Source organism: Periplaneta americana, chromosome 3 (assembly GCF_040183065.1).
Source record: "Periplaneta americana isolate PAMFEO1 chromosome 3, P.americana_PAMFEO1_priV1, whole genome shotgun sequence".
NCBI lineage: Eukaryota > Metazoa > Arthropoda > Insecta > Blattodea > Blattidae > Periplaneta > Periplaneta americana.
In genome coordinates, this window is record NC_091119.1 from 132185818 (window position 1) to 132210443 (window position 24626).

General features: G+C 35.8%; 1 protein-coding gene across 1 annotated transcript in view; it reads right to left on the reverse strand.

Moving 5' to 3' along the window:
- LOC138696544 (gamma-aminobutyric acid receptor alpha-like) overlaps positions 1 to 24626 on the reverse strand; it is a 159542-nt gene that overhangs the window by 120842 nt on the left and 14074 nt on the right. The window contains exons 2-3 of the mRNA XM_069821641.1: positions 18753 to 18859; positions 6171 to 6238 (exon numbers count right to left, since the gene is read on the reverse strand). Coding sequence (XP_069677742.1) covers positions 6171 to 6238; positions 18753 to 18859 — 175 coding nt within the window. The remainder of the gene's footprint in view (positions 1 to 6170; positions 6239 to 18752; positions 18860 to 24626) is intronic.

The window sequence follows — 24626 nt, forward strand, 5'->3', positions numbered from 1 at the left end:
ATCCGATACAGTCTCTATTAAAAATCTGGTAATAATTTCACACTGCCCGAAATATGACACTACAGCTGTACATCTGTTTCAGAAATATCTTATGGAGTCATTAAAAGAAACATCTGTAATTCACCACAAAAATTATGTATTTCTCCGATGGATTCTCTGCTCAGTATAAAAATAGGAAAAAATTTCCTGAACCTCACATTATATGAAGAAGATTTTGGATTTCCAACAGAATTGCATTATTTTTGCATATCGCATGGCAAAAGAGCATGCGACGTTGTAGGTGGGACACTTAAAAGGTTTGCGACTTGTGCTAGTTTGCATAGACCATCCAATAAACAAATAACTATGCCTAGGGAATTGTACGACTGGACAGGGGATCATCTCCCAAACATTAATACCGTTTATGTGACTGAAAAAAGCTATACTGAAGAGGAAAAAATGCTTGCTCTTCGATTTGCAAAATCTACCTCAGTGCCTGGAACACAAGTTTCATACAGTCCTGCTGTTTAGGATGGGTATTATACTTGCTAAGCAGTTTTAAAATGCAGCTGAAACAACGCAGCATCCTGTCTGGAAAGATGATCAGGCTATTTCATCTCAGCAATGAAAGGTAAGCATTTCTTACAGAACTTCAGGTTTAACAAAATCCATGTGACAATAATTTATTTGAGGTAATAATTTAAAAAATTCGAATTATGTACTACATGTTAAATTACATAGCGACATTCAAGAATATGATCAAATATAATTAAATACAACGAATGTGTGGGACATAATTATCGCGACTTATATGGTTAGCTTACGCTTGCAGTGACATAATAATTTTTATCTTTGTAACCTATGAAGATTCCAAGTTGAAACTTATCAGTTCATTATATCACTAATTGAGGCGTACTATATATTTTTTTCCTTAAAATAGAACTCCCGCATTTTTAAATATGAATATATGAAAATTGTTTCACCATGTTCTTAAAGTGTAATTGAATATATGCAGAAAACAAAATAACAAATAAAAACTATCACATATTAAAAATGTATCACCCAATTTTTGTAAATTTATTTGGAGACGTTGTTGAGATATATAATTTTAATTGAAACAGCGTGCTTACAAAAATATGATTTTTCTTCATGTTTGAAACGCCACTGACAGAAAACGAAAAGCAGAGGACATATGAAACTCGGCAGTTTTAGTTAGCGTGGCAGGTAAAACAAACCCTCAAATTTTGAAAAAAATCTGAGTCGGTCGGGTTGAGCGCCTTGTTGATTTGATATGGAATGACCCGGCTCTAAATTTCTACAATTTTATAAGAAAATGAACTCACAATTGGAAAAAAAAAATTACAAGGTACCACAACAAGTCTTATTACAACTTAAATATCTGATAAAAATATAAAAAAGGTTACTAATAATATTTTTCAAACCAATTTTATCAAAACATGAAAAAAAAACAAAAGTTCTGCAGTTACATAATTTGATAACCATAACATTGTTATGGTCTCGCTGACATCTTTAATATTTTTTCTGCATGTAATAAACACCTATTTGTGAAAAGTAGACTACTCTCAGACATGAAGGGTTGTTTATTGTAATAAAATTAATTTTTTTATTTGTCCTATATAAAATATATTAAAATTTACATAGTGTTTTGTGATCTAATTTCTCCATTTAGAAAAAAATGGGCATTATTGTAGTCTACTTTTTGTATAAGTGCATGTTAAATCAGTGTAGAATATTTCAGAATTATATCTCTAATGGTTGTGGAGTTATGAAATCTGTCGTCGATTTGCGAAAGGGGACATGTCCAAAATAACGAAGTATCGGAAAATCGCAAAAACTATAACTAAGTTGACAAATTAAAATGCTAATATTTTTTTCTAATTAGATCGCTATGAATACATACATTCAGGATCCATGAACATTTTAATTTTTTAAGTCTATTGTTTTTTTTTGCAATTTAATTTAATTTAATTTAATCCACCATCAACAGAAACAGGCTTCCAATTACAGGTGGCTTACACAGATACATACACAAAATACATAATAAGACAAAAAAAAAAAAAAACAAAACAAACAACATAAACGAAGAAAGAAAATACATAATGGTAATAGATGCTAGAATATAATATTGCAGTTAATATAGTGCCAAATATCAATATAATGATGCAAAATTATTTAAAAATTAGAGTAAAAACATTATAATACACTTCATCATAATTTAAATATCTAAAGAAATACAATTCTTTTTAATATTGTATGAAATTTTTCAACTGTTAAACTGAAATCTAATTGAGAATCACAGTTTATAGCCAGAGAGTTGTATTACACATAACAAACAATGGAGCGTTCTTGAAGAAAACAGTTATAGGAATGGGAATAACAAAAAGTTGCCTATGACGTAATTCTGTTTTTTTTTTACATTGAACTGAAGGAATTTAAGAAAATCGCAGTTATTCAATATTTGACTATTTATTAATCGTCGAGATGTTAGAGTTTTATAATTATATTGAAAAAGTAACTGATTATATGAAATTTGCTTGTCATAAGACGACACGCGATGTTTTTTAAAATAAAAATAACATAAAAATATTTTCTGTATCCTTTCTATTTGCATCTGATGGGACTGGAACTGAAGTGACCATATTACAGACGCATACTCTAGCTTACTCCTAACTAGAGTTTTATATAGAGATCAATAGTATTTATATTTTTTAATTCTTTTGTATTTCTGATTATAAATCCTAGTTTTCTATATGCATCAATTACCATGTGATTTAAGTGCATTTTAAAACATTTATTATTTATTATTTTGGACGTGTTCCCTTTTGCAAATCGACGACAGAAATAATATGTGTGAAAATGTTCAAATTTTGGAAAATTTAATTTAAAGTAAAAAAGTGAATTCTTAAAAATATTATTAGTAACCTTTTTATACTTTTATCAGATATTTAAGTTCTGATAAGTCTTTAGTGATACCTTGTAGTTTTTGTCCAATTGTGAGTTCATTTCCTTATAAAATTTTAGAAATTTAGAGCCTGCATTTTCTGATAATATTTGTGGTCGTTCACGTACAGTACATATACCCTTGAACTGCAGGTAGCCTATCATCTTTGTGGTCGCGCCGCAGACGCCACATTATGTATGTAAGATGCAAATGTTTTATCTTATTCACTGTCACTCTCGCGAACTGGATGTGTCTTGAGTGCCAGGTCAAGTTACGGAAGTTGGTGCTCGCTCAGATAAGAAATTGCGTTATCCAGCCACTCTGCCCGCGTATTAACATATTCCAATGCATATTATATCCCGTTGTGTGACGAACAGTTTTCAACTGGTTTGGAATAAAGAGTTGACTCTCTTCAAGTTTACTTCACGCTGAACAGAAGATCACAGCAGTCTATTCTATACATTTCAAGCCAACTTCTGCGAAGGAAGTCAACGCTAGTCTTCCTCGATTTCGAGTGGTTCCATTGGCACTTTACAATTACTAGTCGAGACGGGATTTTTCCCTAAGCACTGCAGCCCAAGTAGGTTTTTATGCTTTGGTATGATTAGATTGATTTGATTTATTGTTAATGCAAGGAGCGTCGGAAGATGCTATGACACAGTCCTGTACAAGTAGAATAACATCAATCAAAACCATAGACATAACAACACAAATTGTAAACAAACAACACTATTAAATATTCCTGAATATCATAAAAAGTGTTAACAATGAGCTATTGATATAAAGAAGCTTCGAATATTTTAAAAATAACAACATGAGCCTCATAAGGTAACTTGTTGAACAATTCCATTCCCATTAACGTAAACCAATTTTTGGTTTTCGATAGTCTTAAGGCTGGTTCACAATAAGCCGGGAACGGAAACGACAACGAGAACGATAACAGAAATACTGTTAAAATAAATGTATTTAAATGTATTTTAACATTACTTCCGTTCCCGTTCTCGTTGTCATTTCCGTTTCCGGTTTATTGTGAACCAGCCATTACTTTAGTTACAACTGAACAATGGCTAAATCTTGTTTGATAACTATAACTCAGATCTGAGTAATTAATAATATTAAGATTTCGCTTTACACACACATACTGGCATTTAAGTGTGCTTAAATGCGACAGGCTTATATCAGTAGATTTACTGGCATATGAAAGGACTCTTGCGGGACAAAATTCCGGCACACCGGCGACGTTGGTATAACCTCGGCAGTTGTGAGCGTCGTTAAATAAACAATAATGAAAAAAAAATAAATATATATATACACACACACACACACACACACACACGCGCGCGCGCGCACACACTCACACACAGGGTGAACCGTAAGTTACTGCCATAAATTTCAGGGGTTATTCTTTGAGATGTTTCAAACAAAAAAGTTTAATATTATTTTACTCGTTTTGCTTCCTTTTCCAGATAAAAATTTTTTTATATGAAACATTTCATAGCCTGTTTTGGGAAAGTAATTGATTTAAGTGAATTATGAATTACGCGTCGCAGATCTACCACACGGGCCTCCCAGCTTTACTTTTCATTGGAAGGAAGTCATGCTGAGGATTCTATCGTCACAAAAATTCATTGTTTTCGACTAGATTTCAAGGCGCGAACCTCAGATCCAGAAGATTAACTCCATACGTAGATGAAATTATTAGGGATCATAAGTGCGGTTTTAGGTGTAATAGATCGACTATTGATCAGATTTTTTGTATTCTACATATATTGGAGAAAAAATTGGAGCATAAGGGTACAGTACATCAGTTATTCATTGATTTCAAAAAGGCATATGACTCGGTTAAGAGAGATGTTTTGTATAATATTCTTATTGAATCTGGTATCCCCAAGAAACTAGTTCGATTAATTAAAATGTTTCTCAGTGAAATTTACAGCAGAGTCGGTATAGGCCAATTTCTATCTGATGCTTTTCCAATTCACTGTGGGCTAAAGCAAGGAGATGCACTATCACCTTTACTTTTTAACTTCGCCCTAGAATATGCCATTAGGAAAGTTCAGGATAACAGACAGGGTTCGGAATTGAACAGGTTACATCAGCTTCTTATCTATGTGGATGACATGAATATGTTAGGAGAAAATTCACAAACGATTAGGGAAAACACGGGAATTTTACTTGAAGCAAGTAAAGCGATAGGTTTGGAAGTAAATCCCGAAAAGATAAAGTATATGATTATGTCTCGTGACCAGAATATTGTACGAAATGGAAACATAGAAATTGGAGATTTATCCTTCGAAGAATTTGAAGGAGAAAAAAAAAAAAAAAAAAAAAAAAAAAAAAAAAAAAAAAAAAAAAAAAAAAAAAAAAAATATCTTGGAGCAACAGTAACAAATATAATTGACACTCGGGAGGAAATTAAACGCAGAATAAATATGGGAAATGCCTGTTGAGAAGCTTTTATCATCCAGTCTGCTGTCAAAAAATCTGAAAGTTAGAATTTATAAAACAGATATATTACCGGTTGTTCTGTATGGTTGTGAAACTTGGATTCTCACTTTGAGAGAGGAACAGAGATTAAGGGTGTTTGAGAATAAGGTTCTTAGGAAAATATTTGGGGCTAAGAGGGATGAAGTTACAGGAGAATGGAGAAAGTTACACAACGCAGAACTGCACGCATTGCATTCTTCACCTGACATAATTAGGAACATTAAATCCAAACGTTTGAGATGGGCAAGGCATGTAGCACGTATGGGCGAATCTAGAAATTTATATAGAGTGTTAGTTGGGAGACCGGAGGGAAAAGACCTTTGGGGAGGCCGAGACGTAGATAGGAGGAAAATACTAAAATAGATTTGAGGGAGGTGGAATAGGATGATAGAGAGTGGATTAATCTTGCACAGGATAAGGACCAATGGCGGGCTTATGTGAAGGCGGCAATGAACCTGCGGGTTCCTTAAAAGCCATTTGTAAGTAATAATAATAATAATAATAATAATAATAATAATAATAATAATAATGAAGATTTTACTTAAAGTTTGAGCTCTTTCATCTTCTTCTTTGCATTTACATCGTGTATCTATTCACAATTTGACAAACTGTGTCACTCCTTGATCTGTCGGCAATAACCCTTTGAAACAACACAGTACGATCGAAGGCAGGACACCCACCGCACCTACCAAAGATAATATAAATTCTTGTACAATATCAATGCAACCCAAAATGAACTCACCATATCCACTTCCGAAATTGGTCCCATGCTTCTCACCATAATGTCCACCTCAATTATAGCGGGAGGACCTAAAAATAAGGAAAGAGACGGTTATGGATTGCATGCATTGGAGTTAGAAGTATTATAGTGAACAAATAAACTAAGGACATATTATATATTTTATGTCATATTGATAGATTTGAATTTGCATTTCGTTTTAGATTTATTATATAAAAAAAAAGTACAGTAGAGCATCAATTATCCGAATACCGATCAACCGAAACATCGGTTAACCGAAAGCGTTCCAGTCGGCAAATTCAAATTTGCGCGCGCGCCATGTAGAAGATCCACTAGCGCTGTTTGCGAGATTTTTCCACTGCTCTGGATTTGTCTAAAAAAAAAACGAGTCTCAACTCTGAAGCAAAAAAAAAAAAAAAAAAAAAAAAAAAAAAAAAAAAAAAAAAAAAAAAGTTGGACATCTTTTCCTAAACTGTAGGGCTACTTTAATGGCCTTTTTGAACTTGTCAGACTTGGTTAGTCCGTTCTCTGTTTTTATTTGTAAGACGTGTGATAAAAAAATATATATATGTACAGTGTTTCTTTGTTTCATACTGCTCCTATGACACCGGCACAATTTGTTTTCGTAAACGATCGGCTATCCGAAAAATCATTTATCCGAAAAATCAGTTATCCGAACACCCCGTCCTCAATTGTTTCCTATAATCGATGCTCTACTGTACTATAACATTGACAATTATCAACATAATCATAACTTTATAGACTCTATGGATTCAACTTGTACAAATTATGACCTAATAGCATTAGTTTTCCTCCATAGTCATGTGGTCAGCATGATTCAAGACCGCCGTTTAAGACAGAGATGTTCATTCATTTGCATTCATGCCGGTACCGCATGCCTTCAGCACTTTCTTTCACTTGCATTGCTCTGTAGATTGCCTAATCTCTAGGCGCTCTTGATTTTCTTGTCTCGCTAAAGGCAGTAATCGACAATCAGCTTTACAGGGTTTAAAAAGTGAACTAAAATACGTAATCAATATATGTTGTATAAACAGGGCTTTTGTGAGTCAGATGACACGGCTGACATTAAACGACGCCCTGGGTATTAATTGAATCCTCTATGTGAAAAGTGATTACCGGTACTGTATTTATTTTTGGAGATAGGAAGTGGGGCACAGTGTTAAGTTCCTGGAAACGTTATTATCGCTTTAGAAAATTCCATTTAGAGCGTCATTATAAAACATGCTATATTATTGAGTATGGAGATTTCGTAGACTTGGATTGTGAAGCCCTTCTGAATATTCCTCTTAGGCCAGACAAACATAATTAGAAATTATAAAACAAAAATATGCTATTATTATAGTGTACCGAAATACATAGCTTAGGATATTTCCGTGTAGGAATTCTGCGTTATCATAATTATGATGAAGGATGGATAGACCAGAGAAAAATTCTCTCCGGCACCGGACTCGCGCGATTTTCGGTTTTGTAGTTTTTTTATTCTGTTCCGAACACTTTTAGCCGTTATTTCGAACATTTCTATGCATTCAACTTCTTCGATTGCAATCTATCTCTCTCTCTTTTTATTGAAAATAGAAATACATTTTGAGTTCAATAAATCTACTTTTTGTTTGTCCCCTGTAATTATTTGATCAATAGCATCTCTCAAAACTGGTATCGATTCCTGGTTTCCCCTTCTTCTGCGCATGAAATTATGAAACTTACCCCAGTTATTTTCGCCTTCTTTCAATAAATTTTGCAAGTAGTTCTCTTCTGCCTTTTCTTTTTCCCTTTCTAATTGTTTCTGGTAATTTTCGGAACTCACATTTCTTTTGTTGTACGCTAGCCTAGCCTTGTCTGTTTAAAGCCCCTCGCCCTACAGATCACTAGCGCGCCGCCTCCGAACTCTCCAACCTAATATGATCCCTTTACCTTTTCTTGTAAGAATCACCGCGGTCCCTCATTTCTGATCCCTCGAGCTATACTGTTTTCGCTGTAAGAAAAATCGTAATGTAAACACAAGCATGTTGCTTTCATACCCGTGACTGGCTCCCAGTCGAAACACTCACATGACGCAGGAAAATATAGTTCGTATTTGGAAACCATAATCTCGTGTTATTTGAAAATAAAAAAATTGAATTCTATTTGTTAAATACGATGAAACATTTAACTTCACTCATATGTAAAACGCTATGTAAAAGAAAAGCTACTTTTATATTTTGTTGTGTACTATAAACGCGAATGAATACCATCAGTAATACCGAGGTAGTCTGTTCTTGTATCAAGCTGGCGTCACTTGAGCTCGTAGTATGGCTTCTGCATTCTCTGTGTGTGTGGTTATTAATCATAAGAGTGGAAATCCTCTCAAAAGCGGAGAAAAACAAATAGTCTTAAATGTCTATAATAAGTTAAGTGAGTTGAATCCAACGTTATCTATTCACAGCAAGTCAATCAGACCGCATGTTCCAGCTGGAAGGGATAACTGACGCTGTTGTGGACCGTCTCGTCATAAATTCTGCCGACGATAGTTCTGACGACTCCGATTTGGAAGGAATAACTCCTTTATCCGGCAGCGATTGACCTTATACCGAAGTTTAAAATAATTTAATTACAGTAATTAAAACGTAAATGTTACCTAAGTAAACGAATGCATAGTAGTGAGGTTAGGCCTACTTGACGAGTAACGGGAAATGTTTAACATGAAACAATGTACAACAGTAGGCGGGACCACGTACTGAGAATCTATGGCGCCAAACAGCGGCCAATGAAGCCTCACTTCAGTCACGTGCTATTGTTTACATTAGGATTTTTCTTACAGCGAAAAGATTCCGGTGGAGAGCCTACGGTGCAGAGCCAACAGTGAATGACCACGTATTCACGGGGCCCAAGTTCGGTGGCGGACCACATCGGACTCTACATCGGAGCAAGCCCGAAATCTACGAAAAACGGAGACGATGTTCAATGAGGCGAAGAATAATTATGATGGCGAAATTAATCCGAAATTAATCAGTAATTCTGCTTCAATTAGTCGAGGGAAAACCTCGGAAGAAATCTCAACAAGTAACTTATCTCAACAGGATTTGAACCCGGGCAGTTCACCTTGAGCGATTGAATTTAATTTAACGGAGGGGGGCACTATGGCCCAGCACTCGACCTGTTAAGATGAATTGCGCTGACTCTCTGGTGACGCATTCCCAAACCCACACCGGCTGACCACACTAAGGTTCTCCGTGTGCTCAGGTTTCGAGCAGGCAATCCCACTCGTCCCTAGGCCAGCACCCTCCATGAGTCGCCAGCCGGCGATCGGTGAATGCTACGGAATGATAACGAAATGGTGACGGAATGATGGAAATGCCTAATGTGGGGAAAAACGGGAGAACCCCAGGAAAAACCTCAACTGCGACCTTGTCCGCCACTATGGATTTGTTCAATGAAAAAATCCCAGACCTGATCGGGGATCGAACAGTCTGAAGGTCTGACCATTCAGCCACCGCAGAGGTTACCTTGAGCGATAATTCTACGTTTTTATTTTATTAGGTTATTTTACGACGCTTTATCAACATCTTAGGTTATTTAGCGTCTGAATGAGATGAAGGTGTAATGCCTGTGAAATGAGTCTGGGGTCCAGCACCGATAGTTACCCAGTATTTGCTCATAATGGGTTGAGGGAAAACCCCGGAAAAACCTCAACCAGGTAACTTGCCCCTACCGAGAATCGAACCCGGGCCACCTGGTTTCGCGGCCAGATGCGCTAACCGCTACTCCACAGATGTGGACAAATTTTACGTCAGCAGTTGCTTGTACTTCTGAACTTAGCAGTAACACTGAATCCAATAACTTAGACCGGTGGTCGTCAGCACTCGCTGAAATGTGTAACGGGTAAGAAGTGTATCTGAATATACACAGTTGTGTAGAAGGGAGAGGGAGGAAGCATATCCACCAGCAGCCACGGAAGCTCGCTAGTAGTGTCTTATCCGCGGGAAGATGCACTAGCCCGAGGGTGCACTGTTCTAATGAGCGCTGACTTAGACTAATGGACGTGATAATTTAGTCGCAAAGATTTTGTAATTTTCGTTTTGTAATACATTACACTCCAACTTTGAAATTGAAATGATTCAAACTGTGCTTTTATCGTTACCTATACAAATTGCGATATCTCTACAACAGTTGAATACCAGACCCAGTTTACAAGAAGTATAACTGCTGTAGTAAGATCAAGTTATATTAGTCATAAATTATATACCGGTACATAAAGAAAGTCGACAAAATATTAGAAACGGTTTTGAATAAATAATATTCCCTGCTATTTTAATACTGCTAAAAGCCATACAGGATGAACAAACTGTAACACATTCGACGAGCCAGTTCAAAAGGGAAACAACTCAAAATGCAAAATTTAGAGATAACTACATTTTAATGTTTCATGTTGCTGTGTAAAATCCAAGTATCATTGAAATTACTCCAAATTATGTTAATGATGTTTCTTATATTACCACTACAAGTTACAATTAGAATGATGATAATTGGATTTTTTATTCCAAAACGAAACTTTAAAATGCAGTTATCTAAAAACTTTGCATTTAGATTTGTTTCCTTTTTGAAATGGACCGTCGATTAATCCCCATTTGGAAGCAAATAGATTAGCATTCCCCTATGGGAACAGAATTCATTTCCCCTGAATTTGTAGTTAGAAACGCTATGGGTTGTGCTACCGCAAGGTGTAATAATACAGATACTTTCATAAGTAACGAGTCTATTGAAAAATGAACTATTTTCGATAATTTTTTGAAATTATGTTAATCCTCACGAGAAAGAACCCTTCCCGGTGTCGTACAGCCGATTTGGAAACAAACACCCCCTCCCCTCGCCGCTAGAGCTATTAAACGAAAGAATGGTTAGTGTTTTAAACCTTTATTAAAACACATAAATGTAAAAACAGTTTCAATTGTTGACAAATTATGGTGTACAATTTTCAAAATATTTTCCGTTCTGCTGAATGCACAAATGTAAGCGACGTATCAACTCTTCATGGAGTCTAGTGAGCTGCGTGGCATTTCTTCATTCTAGTCTATCAGAACAATGTGTATAGGCATGGCCGTGTGCCATTATCTTTGACGTATAGAAGGCCATGCTCCAGGTCATTTTAAGTCCTTGTCGTATAGAAGACCATGCTCCAGGTCATTTTAAGTTGACATCAAATGCACATTACCAGAGTCATCTTCGGTTACAAGCCGGAGCATGGATAGGTTTGGCAACACTGAGTGGAGGCGGGCGGAGGCGAAATAAAGGCATGACGTTTGACGTTTTAGTGCTTTGATTTCGTTGTCACATGTACATTTTGGACATTAATTGATACAAAACTAAATGCATATGATCAAGATTCAGTGTATTGATGTACGTAATTTATTACGCAATCCGAAATTGTATTTTATTTGAGTTTCAGAATACCGCGTAAGCACTTGCATACAGCTACTTATAACTCAAAAAATTAAAAGCATGCGTGTTTTTTAGTGATGATACAAGGGAAAATAAATAAATACTTAAAGAAATGCTACTTGTACCAAAAATAAATAAAATAACTACGTTCTTTCGCAATACCCTATTCCAATCAATTAACCATTATGTGGCTAGTAAATTGACAATGTTTTGCCGCTTTATGTTTCACCTCTGACGTGAAAGGTCTAGGATATCATAATATACATTTTAATTTCATGTGATTATCTGCCCAGTAAGCCAGTTTTAGCTTGAACTTGGCCAGTCACCATAACAATACTGTTATCCTAAATTATTTGTTACAAACTTTTTAAAATACGGAATAATTTTAAATAAATATAACTGTAGAAAACAAGCTAAGAATGTAAATTATGCAAAAAAAAATGTAAACAGAGGATACTATTGACGTATTAGGCCTATAATAAATTATGAGGATGTAAATACAGTTAGGCCAATTATAAAGATCTATGAAAAAATGAAGAAACATACTTTCAACAAAATACGTAACAAAACACATCATTATCTATTAAGCATGTGCCAGTTAGCGTAAACTCAGTGAACTTTAAATCTTGTAAATACGAAGTGAAAAGAAATCTGTTTATAACTAATTTATTGCGAAAGAAATAATATTAATAAACAAACCTTGAAAACCGACAAAATGAGTGTATGCATCTACAAATTATAGGTACGTAGTTCTAACGTATACCAGGCATTCCGAATCTTCAACAAAACCGTAACATTTATGGGATCACAAAACCGCTGTTTACAATGAACTTGAAAATCAACTGCGTAACTTTATTGATATAGCAGGCGAGACCCAACAATTTGACTAGAATTCTGATACACCATAAATCACAAGTAAGACGATAAAAATGTAATTCACACAATATTTAATATTTAGAAGAATTGTCACTTTGTCATTAATAATAACCGTAAAAATTGCTAACGACTGCAGCCATATTTTCATTTATTGTCTTGTTTTTATCGCCAACACGCACTTAGTGTACAATTCATCAACAATTAACGTTTGGTATGACCGCGAACATAATTTCCTCGACACACACTTATATTGTAACATTAATTTACATTGAAAATCGGCATTAGCACAAACACGGAAAGTAGGCCTCCAGTTGACAATTAATTACAATGTTGCCGACGTATGGCTCCGGCTTGTAACTGAAGAACGCTCTGACATTACACATGGATAAGTAGCTTCCTCTGGCGACGGAGGGAGGGAGTGTTTGTTTCCAAATCGACTGTACGGCACCGGGAAGGGTTCTTTCTCGTTAGGATGAACATCATTTCAAAAAATTATCCAAAATAGTTAATTTTTCCATAGACTCGTTACTTATGAAAGACTCTGAATTATACTGTAGTTAGTTTATTGAAACACATAAGTTACTACAAACCTAGCATCATTGTGTTACTAAAACACGAAAAATATACCCGCCTTAATACCACATTACATGAATATTCAAGTATCATTTCCCTTTTGTTATTGTAAACCAGATCTTTCTTACCTATTCTGTGGAAAATATTGGCTTTTTACTGGTCTAAATACAGTCGTAATAGATCATTAGCTGACTCTTCAGTACCACTGTTGATTCTGCCATTATCCAACTTATAATGACCTACATTTTCTTTCCCTCATTTATTGCTGTATCTCCCTCCCCCATTAACTTTCTCATTACTGCACAATGAACAATCGCCTCTTAACACCAGCTATAGACGTTTTCATCACCATAAAGCGAGGCATCTCGCATTAAATTCAATATAAAAATCTTGTACGTAGAAGTACTTCCTGACTAACGTCATTAGTACAATTCCTTCACAATCAACATTAGGTTCATTTACTTCATCACAAGCCATAATCCAGTCACACTCACCACAAGGACCGCAGACCACACACGCCTCAAATCTTTAATTATTTATATTTATCAAAAATTTAATTGATTTGCAGAGATGAGACGAATGTCTGGCAGAGGAAATTGTCTTACGAACTAGACGTACAGTATACAGGGTTGTTTCCGATCTCTGATAACGAATTTGAATGACGTCATGTGCGTCAGGAATCACACGACAGCTGAATTGCGGCGAGAGGTGACAGACCAGTAGTGAGTGATTTCATAATCAGAGTGCACGGTGTATCACAGTAGCAATGCCCAAGAAAATCGAGCCTTATTGGGAGGGGTACATAACAACTCCGATGCCAAGTACAGTTACGTGAAAATCATAGGAGCCTGCAAAAAACGTGGCATCTTGTGTGTACCTAATAAGACTGGCAAAGCTAGAATGGGATTAATTCCAGAGTGGAAAAAACAAGCAAATCCAGTCCCCGTCTTAAGTCGCCGCACCCCACGAGATGATACAAATTAATTCCATTCGAGCTTTACCAATCTTATTAAGTACACAGAAGATGCCTTTCTTGGAAATAACGAAACCTCATTTATTGCAGGCTTCTTTTATTTTCATTTAACTGTACTTGGCATCGGAAAGGGTTGTTATATACCCCTCCCAAAAAGGCTAGATTTTCCTAGGAATTTCTGCTGTGAGATTACTCACTAGTGGTCTGTCACCTCGAGCCACAGTGCAGCTGTCGTATGACTCCTGACGCACATGATGCCATTCAAATTCGTTATCAGATATCGGAACCTTCTTCTTTTTAGTATTCTCTCCAGTAAATCATGGTGAGATAAGTGAATATTTTAATTCTGGCCCAAGCCCCTACTTTGTAAAGAAATTCGTGTCACTTGTTCTTTTTATTTACCTCCCAGAATCAGATATTTATTGAACTAACTTATACAGTCTTTCATTCAATTAATATATAATTTATTTGTTCATACATAACGTAGTTGTTGATTCGCTCATTGACTGCTTCACTTTATTTTATTCGGGTTGGAATTTTAATAGTGGCAACATTGCTGTGGAAGTGAAACGAGAAGGAATTAATTATCCTCACTTCTACCATATGTTAGTTTATGCCAGTCTACCTCACAGTAAATGGACTTACAGCTGGTAGAGACTTGGCGCGTTTAGCCAAAGGTCCCGGGTTCGATGCCCGGCCCCGAAACAATTTTTCCCTTGAAATTATTCAAATTAGTTTCACGGGGAGCTATACCTGAAAGCTAGATTTGATAATACACGTCACTGTTTGTGGACAGAAAACCACAATTCAAGTCACACAGAGTTTGTGTGCACTCTTTGTTGGTTGACGGTTGTCAGCCCACTTTGAGATCTGTGGATATAAAGGGAGAAATTGAGTCGGGGTCTGGAAGAGTTCCTGGGTAGCTCAGTTGGTAGAGCCTTGGAGCTTTTAGCCAAAGGTCTCGGGTTCGATGCCCGACCCCGGAACAATTTTTCCCTTGAAATTATTCCAATGGACTTTCTCTTCTGACTCAAAGCGCATGCGCTGTAGCGAGAAGAAGATAATCTTGTGTGAGTTACCGATTTAAACTGTTGTGTTTTTGGCATGTTCACAAAACAGGAACAGCGAAGTTGGTAGGTCATCCTAACACATATCGTACCGAAAATACAGACTGTTGATGCACAGTATTTCCGTCATTTTTGGAGCATAACCTGAAACCAGCGTTGCGAAGGAAGCGGCAACATTTTTTTGCAGAACCGTCCCATCATTTTGCAGTATAATGTTCAGGTGCACGTGAAACACTCTACATCTGATCTGTACCGTCGCTGGAGTTGGAAAATGCTTTTCCATCCACCATATTCACCGGACTTAAGCCCCTGTGACTATCGATTCCGGACTGTTCCCGAGATTCTGTAGGCAATAGGTCGCTCCAACAGAAACATCAACAGAACAGGTGCTCCTACAGGGATACTGCGACTTCCACATCGCTGGCAACGAGTTGTTGGCAATTCTGGTGACTACATTGAAGAACTGTAGAAGTTTCACACAGTTTTGTATTAGTAATAAATAAATAGTTCCAACTTTTGTAAAATTCTTTCAGATATTACTTTATTCGTTAATTCATTCTTTCACTCGTTATTTATTTGTCAATTCATTTATTGTTTCTTCCTTTATCTGTTAATTAATTGATTAATAAATTAATTCGTTCATTCATTCACTTGGTCACTCCTTTATTCTTTTGTTTTTCATTCGTTCACTTTTTCCTTTATTCAGTCATGTTTAACTAATTAGTTTCATCACTACACGTTTCCATCAATTAATTATTCTTCAACCAAGTCCGTGATTTATTGCTTCGTTTCATCACTAATTCTTTTTCAGATCCATCCATTCTTTAAAAATTCAGTGATTTATTGACTGATTTAATTGCTGATGTTTTCATCTATTCCGTCATTCTTGAGCAATTTTCATGAGTCATTAATTTTTTCATCACTAATTCTCCAATCGTTTATTTAATCTTTAACAAATTCCATGATACATTGTTTCGTTTCATTACTAATACCTTCATCCTTTGATTCATATTTTAACCAATTCCACGATTCATCGAATTATTTAATCAGCCTACTTCTTCATAACTCCATCCGTTAATTCATTCTTTAACCAATTCCATGTATACTGATTTTTTCATCACTAATTCCTCCACCCGTTCATTCGTTCTTTAACCAATTCCATCATTAATTGATTCTCTTAATTACTAATGCCTCCATCTCTTCATTCGTTCTTTAACCAATCTCTTCACTCAATCGTTTCTTTATTCACCCCTACATGCACTCAGTCACTCATTAACTAATATCTTTATTAGACGCTGGTTTCATAGCTAATTCCAATAATTTTTTATTAATTTCTTCATCCATTCATTCATTTATTTTTTATATTCATCTCTGCGTTCGTTAATTGGTTCTTTGTTTGTTAATTCTATTTTTAATTCATTGGTTCTCATTCTCATTCATTCATTTCATTCTTTATTCATTTATTCGTTATTGTTAATTATTCACTCCCTCATTTTAGTAATTAATTCACACTGTTTTTTATTCACGTGTTAATTTATATAATGCTTTGTCTTTGTGTGCAGTGCTGTACAGCCAGCGTTTTTGGCACATGTCCTTGAGTAAAAATCCAGTCAGTAAGCATTTGTTGCGAGTGCAGCTGAGAAAGGTACCACACGCCACGTCAGCAATCTGCCAATCACAGTTGTTAGTCTTATTGTCCACTGACTGCGTCAAAGGCAAAACACTCGCACTTTGGTTTCGAGTGTGTCCTTGAGTACACTGTCCAGTCAGTGGCATCTGTTGGCACTTCGGCTGAGAGTGGTACTTCCTCCTAAACAGATTGACGTCAGCAATCTGCCAATCACAGTTGTCAGCTTTCTCGTCCACAGACTGTGGCAAAGATAAGATACTCGCTTTCAACGTTCCCATTACTTACTTCACACGCCAGAAACTGTGGCTTTGGTTATACGTGATACTCATAAATGATAACGTTTGAGCTGACTATTATTGCTGTCATTTACTTTGAAATGCAAATTGCTGCTAACTCGAAAACGATACCTACAGGCACTCTCCGATGAATTTTAATGGGAGGTATGAATGAAAGAGTGTATCATATTAATGAACGAGATGAAAATCCGAACTTTCTGCGTGGTATAAATCGCGAGGAATTCTCGAGTTTTGTTTACGCTTTGTTTGGCTGTGACATCATGTTACTGCATAACATAATTACTTAGGCCTATAGCTTCTTCCGTGTCTCTCAATTCATAGATAAACTATAAAATGAGAGGAAGCGAGGTAGGAATAAAGACTGTAAAAGAGAGAAGGAGAGAAAGAGGAAATGGCAGAGGAAGAGAGAGGACTAAAGATAGTAAAAGAGAGGAAAAGAGAGAACGAAAGACAGAGGAGAAGAAGAGTAATAAAGACAGAGGAAGATAGAGAGGGAAAGACAGAAGAGGAAAAGAGAGGACTAAAGACAGAGGAGAAGAAGAGTAATAAAACAGTATAAGAGAGGAAGATAGAAGGGAAAGACAGAAGAGAAAAAGAGAGCACTAAAGGCAGTAAAAGAGAGGAAAAGAGAGAAAAAAAGACAGAGGAGAAAAAGAGTAATAAAGACAGTATAAGAGAGGAAGATAGAGATAAAAAAACAGAAGGGGAAAAGAGAGGACTACAGATAGTTAAAGGTGAGGAAGAGAGAGGACTAAGAATAATACAAAGAGAGGAAAAGAGAAAGCAAAAGACAGAAGAGGAAGAGAGTAATAAAGTAGTAAAAAGAGAAAGAGAGAGAAAGACAGAAGAGGAAGAGAAAGGTATAAGCACAGTCTAGTATATACAGTCACTAAGCTCAATACGTAGTAAATATGCATTCATAGATAGTTGCTAACCACTAGGATCGCTAATATCGCCTCATTACAGACAATGCGAAATAGTACCGGCATAGTCTATTGTTCCTAACACTCTCACAACTCAAGCTTCGTGACTGTATATACTAGGCTGAGGTATAAGGGTAGTAACAAGAGAGCGAGAGAGAGGACTAAAGATATTAAATAAAGAGGAAAAGAGAGAGCGAAAGACAAAGGATGAACAGAATAATAAAGAGAGTAAAAGACAAGAAGAGAGAGAGAAAGAGAGAAAAAGGCAGAAGAGGAAGATATAAAGACAGAAAGAAGATAGGAAAAGAGAGAGCGAAAGACAGAAGGGCAAAAGAAGAGAGAGAGAGAGGGAGAGGGAGAGGAATAAAAATAGTTACTTTCGTGAGAACAATGACATTTCTAATTTGTTGGCAGTATTTCGCATTGACCACACTGATTCCACGATGTAGGCCAATTTATGGCTTTTGAATCTACATTATCGAAATCTTTCTTATCATTTTTGTTTTTTTGAGGTTATAATCCCAGACATCGTAATGCCGCGATTGACTGACGTGAACTAAGGCAATACAGCAGGCACAAGTTGCTGAAGCAGAAGTGTTTACTATATACTTTCGGATGAAGTTGGGCAGGCGTGACGTCACGCGCTTCAAAGACGTTAATACAACTCAGACTTTTGTCCCTAATTATCACAGCGATTTGCGGTTTTCACATTATTCATAGGAAAACGGAGACTACGAGAATAAACGATATTCTGAATACATTATTTTTTCATGGGCGTGGGCCCTTAATCATAGCGGGTTCTTCCGCTTACCTCCGAAATCGGGACGCACACTGTTGTCGTAGCCCCTGAGCAGGTTGTCCAGCAGCTCGGATATGTTCCTGTGGTTGTTGAACTGCTGGGTCTGCAAGGCTCCCGACCTGAAACCATCAAGTAGCGTAATTAGTTTACGAATTTTTACTGGAGAGCTTGTTCTAATATGTCCGCCATGGGACGAGTAAGACAACTACAATACGATACTTGGGAGAAATCTGTGAAACAGCCGATTTGTGTCATATTTTGTAACGTACATTTTTGCATCTGTTGCTTTCCTGTTTACTTTAAATACAAAGTACAAAAGAAAGACAAAGTTAAGTGATGCTATAAGAATCAATTTTCGCGAAAATACAAATTTTCCGCAATCTTTGTTTTACGAAAAAATGATTTTGGGTCTGTCTTCTATCTATATGTAGCGATTTCTTCTGGACTATTGGTCAGCGTTGCTGAATGTCATAAATTCATCTACAGAATAGAGGACGTGAGAAATTAGGTATTTCTCTAATTTGGCCCTAAATAATCTTATGTTTTGAGTTTGATTTTTATATCCATAGGGAGGCTATTAAAATTTTTTACTGCCATATGACGCACTCCTTTTCGATAGTACGACAGACTTACCAATGGATTATGAAAGTCATTTTTTGACGACAGTTTTTACTAAGAAGATGTGTTCATCTTCGCTCTTGCTTTTCCCCGACGTAGTTAAATTATTTTCCGTATCCATTTCCCGAGATTTCATCTATAGTTGTTTTCTTCTGTTGTCGAGCAAGCTTTTCCACATTCTTAACATCATTAGACATTACTAGTAGAGTTGAACGAATACAAACAAAACAACTTTACTTTCGTATAAAAATTGAATCCAGGTCCTCTGAATTTATAGCCGAAAATGTTACTCCATGGACCATTCTTAGACATCACGGAGAACCTAAATCTGATTGCCTAGTTGAAATAAGCTTCAAATCGTAGTGGTTGTGTGGAAGCTTATTCTCAAGATATCTGAAGTCCTGCATCATATTGGCTTTCACACAGCCCTCTTTACAATCTCGCTTGCGTGTGAAAGAAATCTTTTCTTCAGTTCCGAGCTGTGCTGTCGATATGTAAATACAAGTTTAATATAGCGATGTCATCAGAACTATCTGTTGTAGTGAGGTGTCACTTCTCAATACTGACATTCTTGTTGGTTGTCCAGCGAGTGATATATACTTGCATTGTTGTCTGCTTTCTGCGTTCTGAAAAGCGCTCAACTGCTTTCTACAGGGAATACATCAACCGAAGGATCGATATTATACCACCGCTGTCAGCTCACATAACGGAAAGTGATTTAAGTAGACATTGAGCTCGTTTGTCAGAAGTTTAATGAAGCATTTGAACGTGTGGACATAATTCCTTTCGCCGAAAAAGAAATTCAACTTCGACTGGCGACTAAATTATTCGATTTTCTGGGTAAAGAAATTTCTATATGTGTTTAGGCTGATCTCCATGAAAAACAAAACAAGATAGAAAAATAATCTATCACTCAAAATTGTCTCTTACACAGTTCCTGAAATTTCTAAATAAGGGCAGTGATTTTCACATTCATTTTTGGAGTATCATCGATATACTTACGAATCTCGTTTGATAGCTGTGAGCCCCATATTCTGCAACTGCAATGATTATCGTCCGTGAAAATCAAGTATTTTAATTATTCTTCGTTAGTGTTGTTTTATTTGCTATATGGTTCGAAAAATTTGACTTATTTGGGACGATATTCAAATTTGATTTCACATTTCAATTGAATAGTGGGGATCTCTTTTATGTTTCTCAAGATGCTCTCAATTCACACCCATGGATTTCTTCATGTGGAGATATATAAAAACGGATTTCGGAATATGTATTAATATGACTTCCTTGAGTTAAATTCTATCGTACCTGGTTTACATGTTTCGACCTATTATGGGTCATCCTCAGAACTGGTCGTTGTTGGTCTTGGCGCCTCTGTTTTGTTTCCTGTGAGGGTGTGTTCTTGTGGTATAATGTGGAGTCAAAGAGTGTGTGTGTTCAGAAATTGAGTTGTGTGTTGAGAATTTCATTGGGGTGTGTTTTTGTGTGTCTGTATATTTCATATTGTTCTTATACACTAATTGCCCTAGTCGCGTGTCACTGCTGGAATGTTTATCTAATTTACATTTTAGGATTCGCAGTAAGCAGTCCTTTCAACAGCTATGTAAATGTTACTTATTTTAAAACACGTTCCTTACGATGATCATAGAATTTCCTTAGTTTTTTCCTTCAGTTTTCTTTCATTTGTTTTATCTTTATTATTCGTATAATTTGAGGCGGCAATGATATAAAAAGCATTGTTATTTTAAAACTCATGTATCTAGTTAACTATCAGTCCTATCAAAATTGTGCATAGAATAAACCTTATCGGACATTATTTTTAAAGAAACTTTTGTTATGTAACATTTTTCATGAAAATCAATAATAAGGGAGATATTTCGATTTATTTAATTCAGGCCCCCTTATAACCCCCCCTTTAAATAACGTATTTTGAATATCATACAGCCTAAAATCCAAGTTAGAACGAACTTAATTTACATTCCAATTTTCATATAAATCGGTTCAGCCATTATCGCGTGAAAACGTAACACATGCAAACAGACAGACAGACAAAAATTAAAAAAACTCGATTCTTGGTCTCAGGATAGTTAATTATGCGTGCTAACACCAATTATTCTACAGAAATCGAAAATTACCAGAAAATTTTCGATTACAGATTTATTAATAGTGTAGATTCTGAAAGAATTAAAGTTTAATGATTGTGTAATACAAAAGGTTACATCAGTTAAATTTTTAGGTTTGATTGTTGATAAACATTTAACATGGAATAAGCATTTTTTTTGGCTGTCTGTAACAAAATTGTTCCAATTTTCGGTATTTTGGAAAGGCCAATATCTTGTCTTTTGAATGTATATATGCTTCTATCCATTCTTATTTAATGTACAGTATATGGCATTCATTTGGGGACATAACAAGAAAACTGCTTGGAGAAATTTACAAATTATTCAAAATAGAGTTTTAAGAAATCTATTAGGTTTATATTATTTGACTCCAGTTAAATATCTGTGTCAATTTTTTTTCGTCCTACTAGTTAAATTAATTATGAAATGAAGTGCTGCTATTTCCATGTACAAAGTTATTAACAATTTAATATAAAGCAATATTATATTTAAATTTAATAAACATGTACATATTTATTCAACAAGACAAAAGGAAAATACGGAGTGTTCCAAATTGATGTATACACATTTTGAAACACTATTTCTCAGCAACGAGGTGAGACAGAAATACGATTTTTGTAGTTTTGTTTTCCTTAACCCCGTACATGTTCAAAATGATCCCCTTCCGCCACAGTACACTTCCAACAACGACGTACAACAGAGCGACATACCAACTGGATTGTTGCTAATGGAATATTATTACAAGCATGTTAAAACTGAACTCTCAGTTCCTCCAGTGTTTGTGGTTTTGTGGCGTACACTGTGTCTTTTAGAGATCCCCATAGGTAGAAATCTGGAGGAGTTAAACCCGGAGATCGAGGCAGGAACTCCGCAGCACTTCCTCTTCGCCCTATCTATCTCTAGGTCGTCCTCATTTAGTGCATGGACAAGTCTCGGAATGTAAGGCTTCCATTTTTGATCTCGCAAAATTAGATGAACACTGGATTTGCTGATACCAATCTCACGAGAACATTACCTCATTGACTTCTTTGGGGATTGTGCAAAAGCCTGCATGACTGTATCAACACTCTCCTTATCGGTGAAACTTCTCTTTCTTCCGCACCGCCCTTTCAACACATCTTGCACTGTTCCGTCGACTTCAAACTTATCTCGGATTCTTGTGATAGTTAACCTTGTTGGTGGTTGTGTTCCAAATTCAACTCTCCAACGTCGTTGAACCTCAACTTTCTCCACTTTCAAATAACATTTCAGTATCCACTTACGTTCATCGAACGATAATTGCACCGTCATGTTTTTTTATAAACAGATGAACATGTTTCCATGCTTTCCACTGCCTTCTGAATCATAAACCGCAAAAATTATATTTCTATCTTATTTCTTTGCTGTGGAATAGTATTTCAAAGAGTGTATGCATCAATTTGGGACACACTGTATATTTTTTTCCCAGCATTGCTCAGTAACTTGTGGTATGAAATGGATTAAGCATTTTTAATAACAACTTATCTACTTCCTTCAGGATATAAAGGTTTACCAAATTCCCGGTGTTTTTAAGAAATGTTTAAAAGAAAACGTTTATGGGAAGATTGTTTATTTAAATTCTCGATTAATTAATTTATTTTGTGGTTTCAAAATTTTTCTTACTTCTCCCTAAAACTTTGTTACCGTACTGTTCTTATTTTCTTTCTTTAATTCTTGTCATATTTTGTGTTTATTATAGGCTTTAGTTTCATGGTTTATTGATATTGTACAACATATGTATGTGTTGTTGTACATACCTTAAAATATGAATTATACTCGTTGGTACATACTTAATAAAAATAATCGTCTTTAGTATCTTTCTCGTCTTCAACATCCTTACGTTAAGCGAAACATGCTCTCCGATCAAACATGAATTATAGGTTTTTATGTACAGACTACTTCTATACATTATGGTTCAAATTTATATATTATGTTCACGTTACTTGCTTCTGCTTTCAACAATGTTTATCTCCTGTGTGAAAGGTCCGTGTTCTCCTTTTCCACGTTATTACATTTACGTCTTTCATAGAAGCTTTCCTTAAGAACTTCATCCTCAGCTTCAAATCTCTTTCATAACATATATTTAGTTCTAAATTCCTAGCGGAAATTCTTACAAATAAATCGAATCGACGAAATTTTCCCTTGCTTAATGATCCAGACTGTGCTTTTAACATTCAGACCTTAGAGATATTGCCACAGCCATCTATGATGTCACGGAGTGTTTGGTTGTTGATCATCTTCTGTTTCCATAGGAACGCGCAGTTATTAACTGTCCTACACACGCGTGTCTTGTAACAGATAATCATATTTTGAAATAAAACAAGATATCCATGAAATACTAATGCGAGTTTATATCTGATGCTCAGACAATCTTGAATTTGCCTGCAGGTTCAAGTTGAAATGTAAGGCAAAGGGAACCTTTTCTCTTCTTTCGCCTCCACAATATTGGAAGGAAGTAAATAAGACGACGACGAATATAAAGGGTACGTATTGAGCTCCTTCGTAATATCTTCAAGTCTCTCTTGCTGCCGGGCTTCCAGCAAGTAATGAAGAATAAAACGTCTGGATACTGAAGTTACGGTACTGCATTATTTGTGTACTTGCTTTCATTCATTCGCGAAGAAAGAGAAGAATCAATGGGATGTGACATTACAGGAAAATAATATAATATAACTAAAAATATTTGGATACATGAACCGAGTCGAATGCATGTCATATTTTTCAAGAACTGACGTATCTCCTCATTTTCTCTAACTTTTCAGGAGAGCAATCTCAAACTTTTATGCTCCATTCGGACGATAAGTATACAGACGTTTTACTACTTACAGTCACAATATTATACAGAGTGTAAGGGGTATAAGTGCCATTATTTTAACTGCTGGTTGTTCATGTCATAAGGAAGAAAAAATGCCCTCACGTTTTTTTTTCTAATTGTAATATTTAACTAATTATTAAAGTTTACAATATTAGGCTTTTGGCAACGTTGCAGGATGGGGAGGAGGGAGTTTACAAGTACACGGTACAGTTCAAGCGGATACAGACATTCCGGTACAAATCAGATGCTCTGTTCTAATGCAGGGGCGGATCGTTGTTTACATAAAACGAACAGCAAATACAAACTTTCAATCTCATT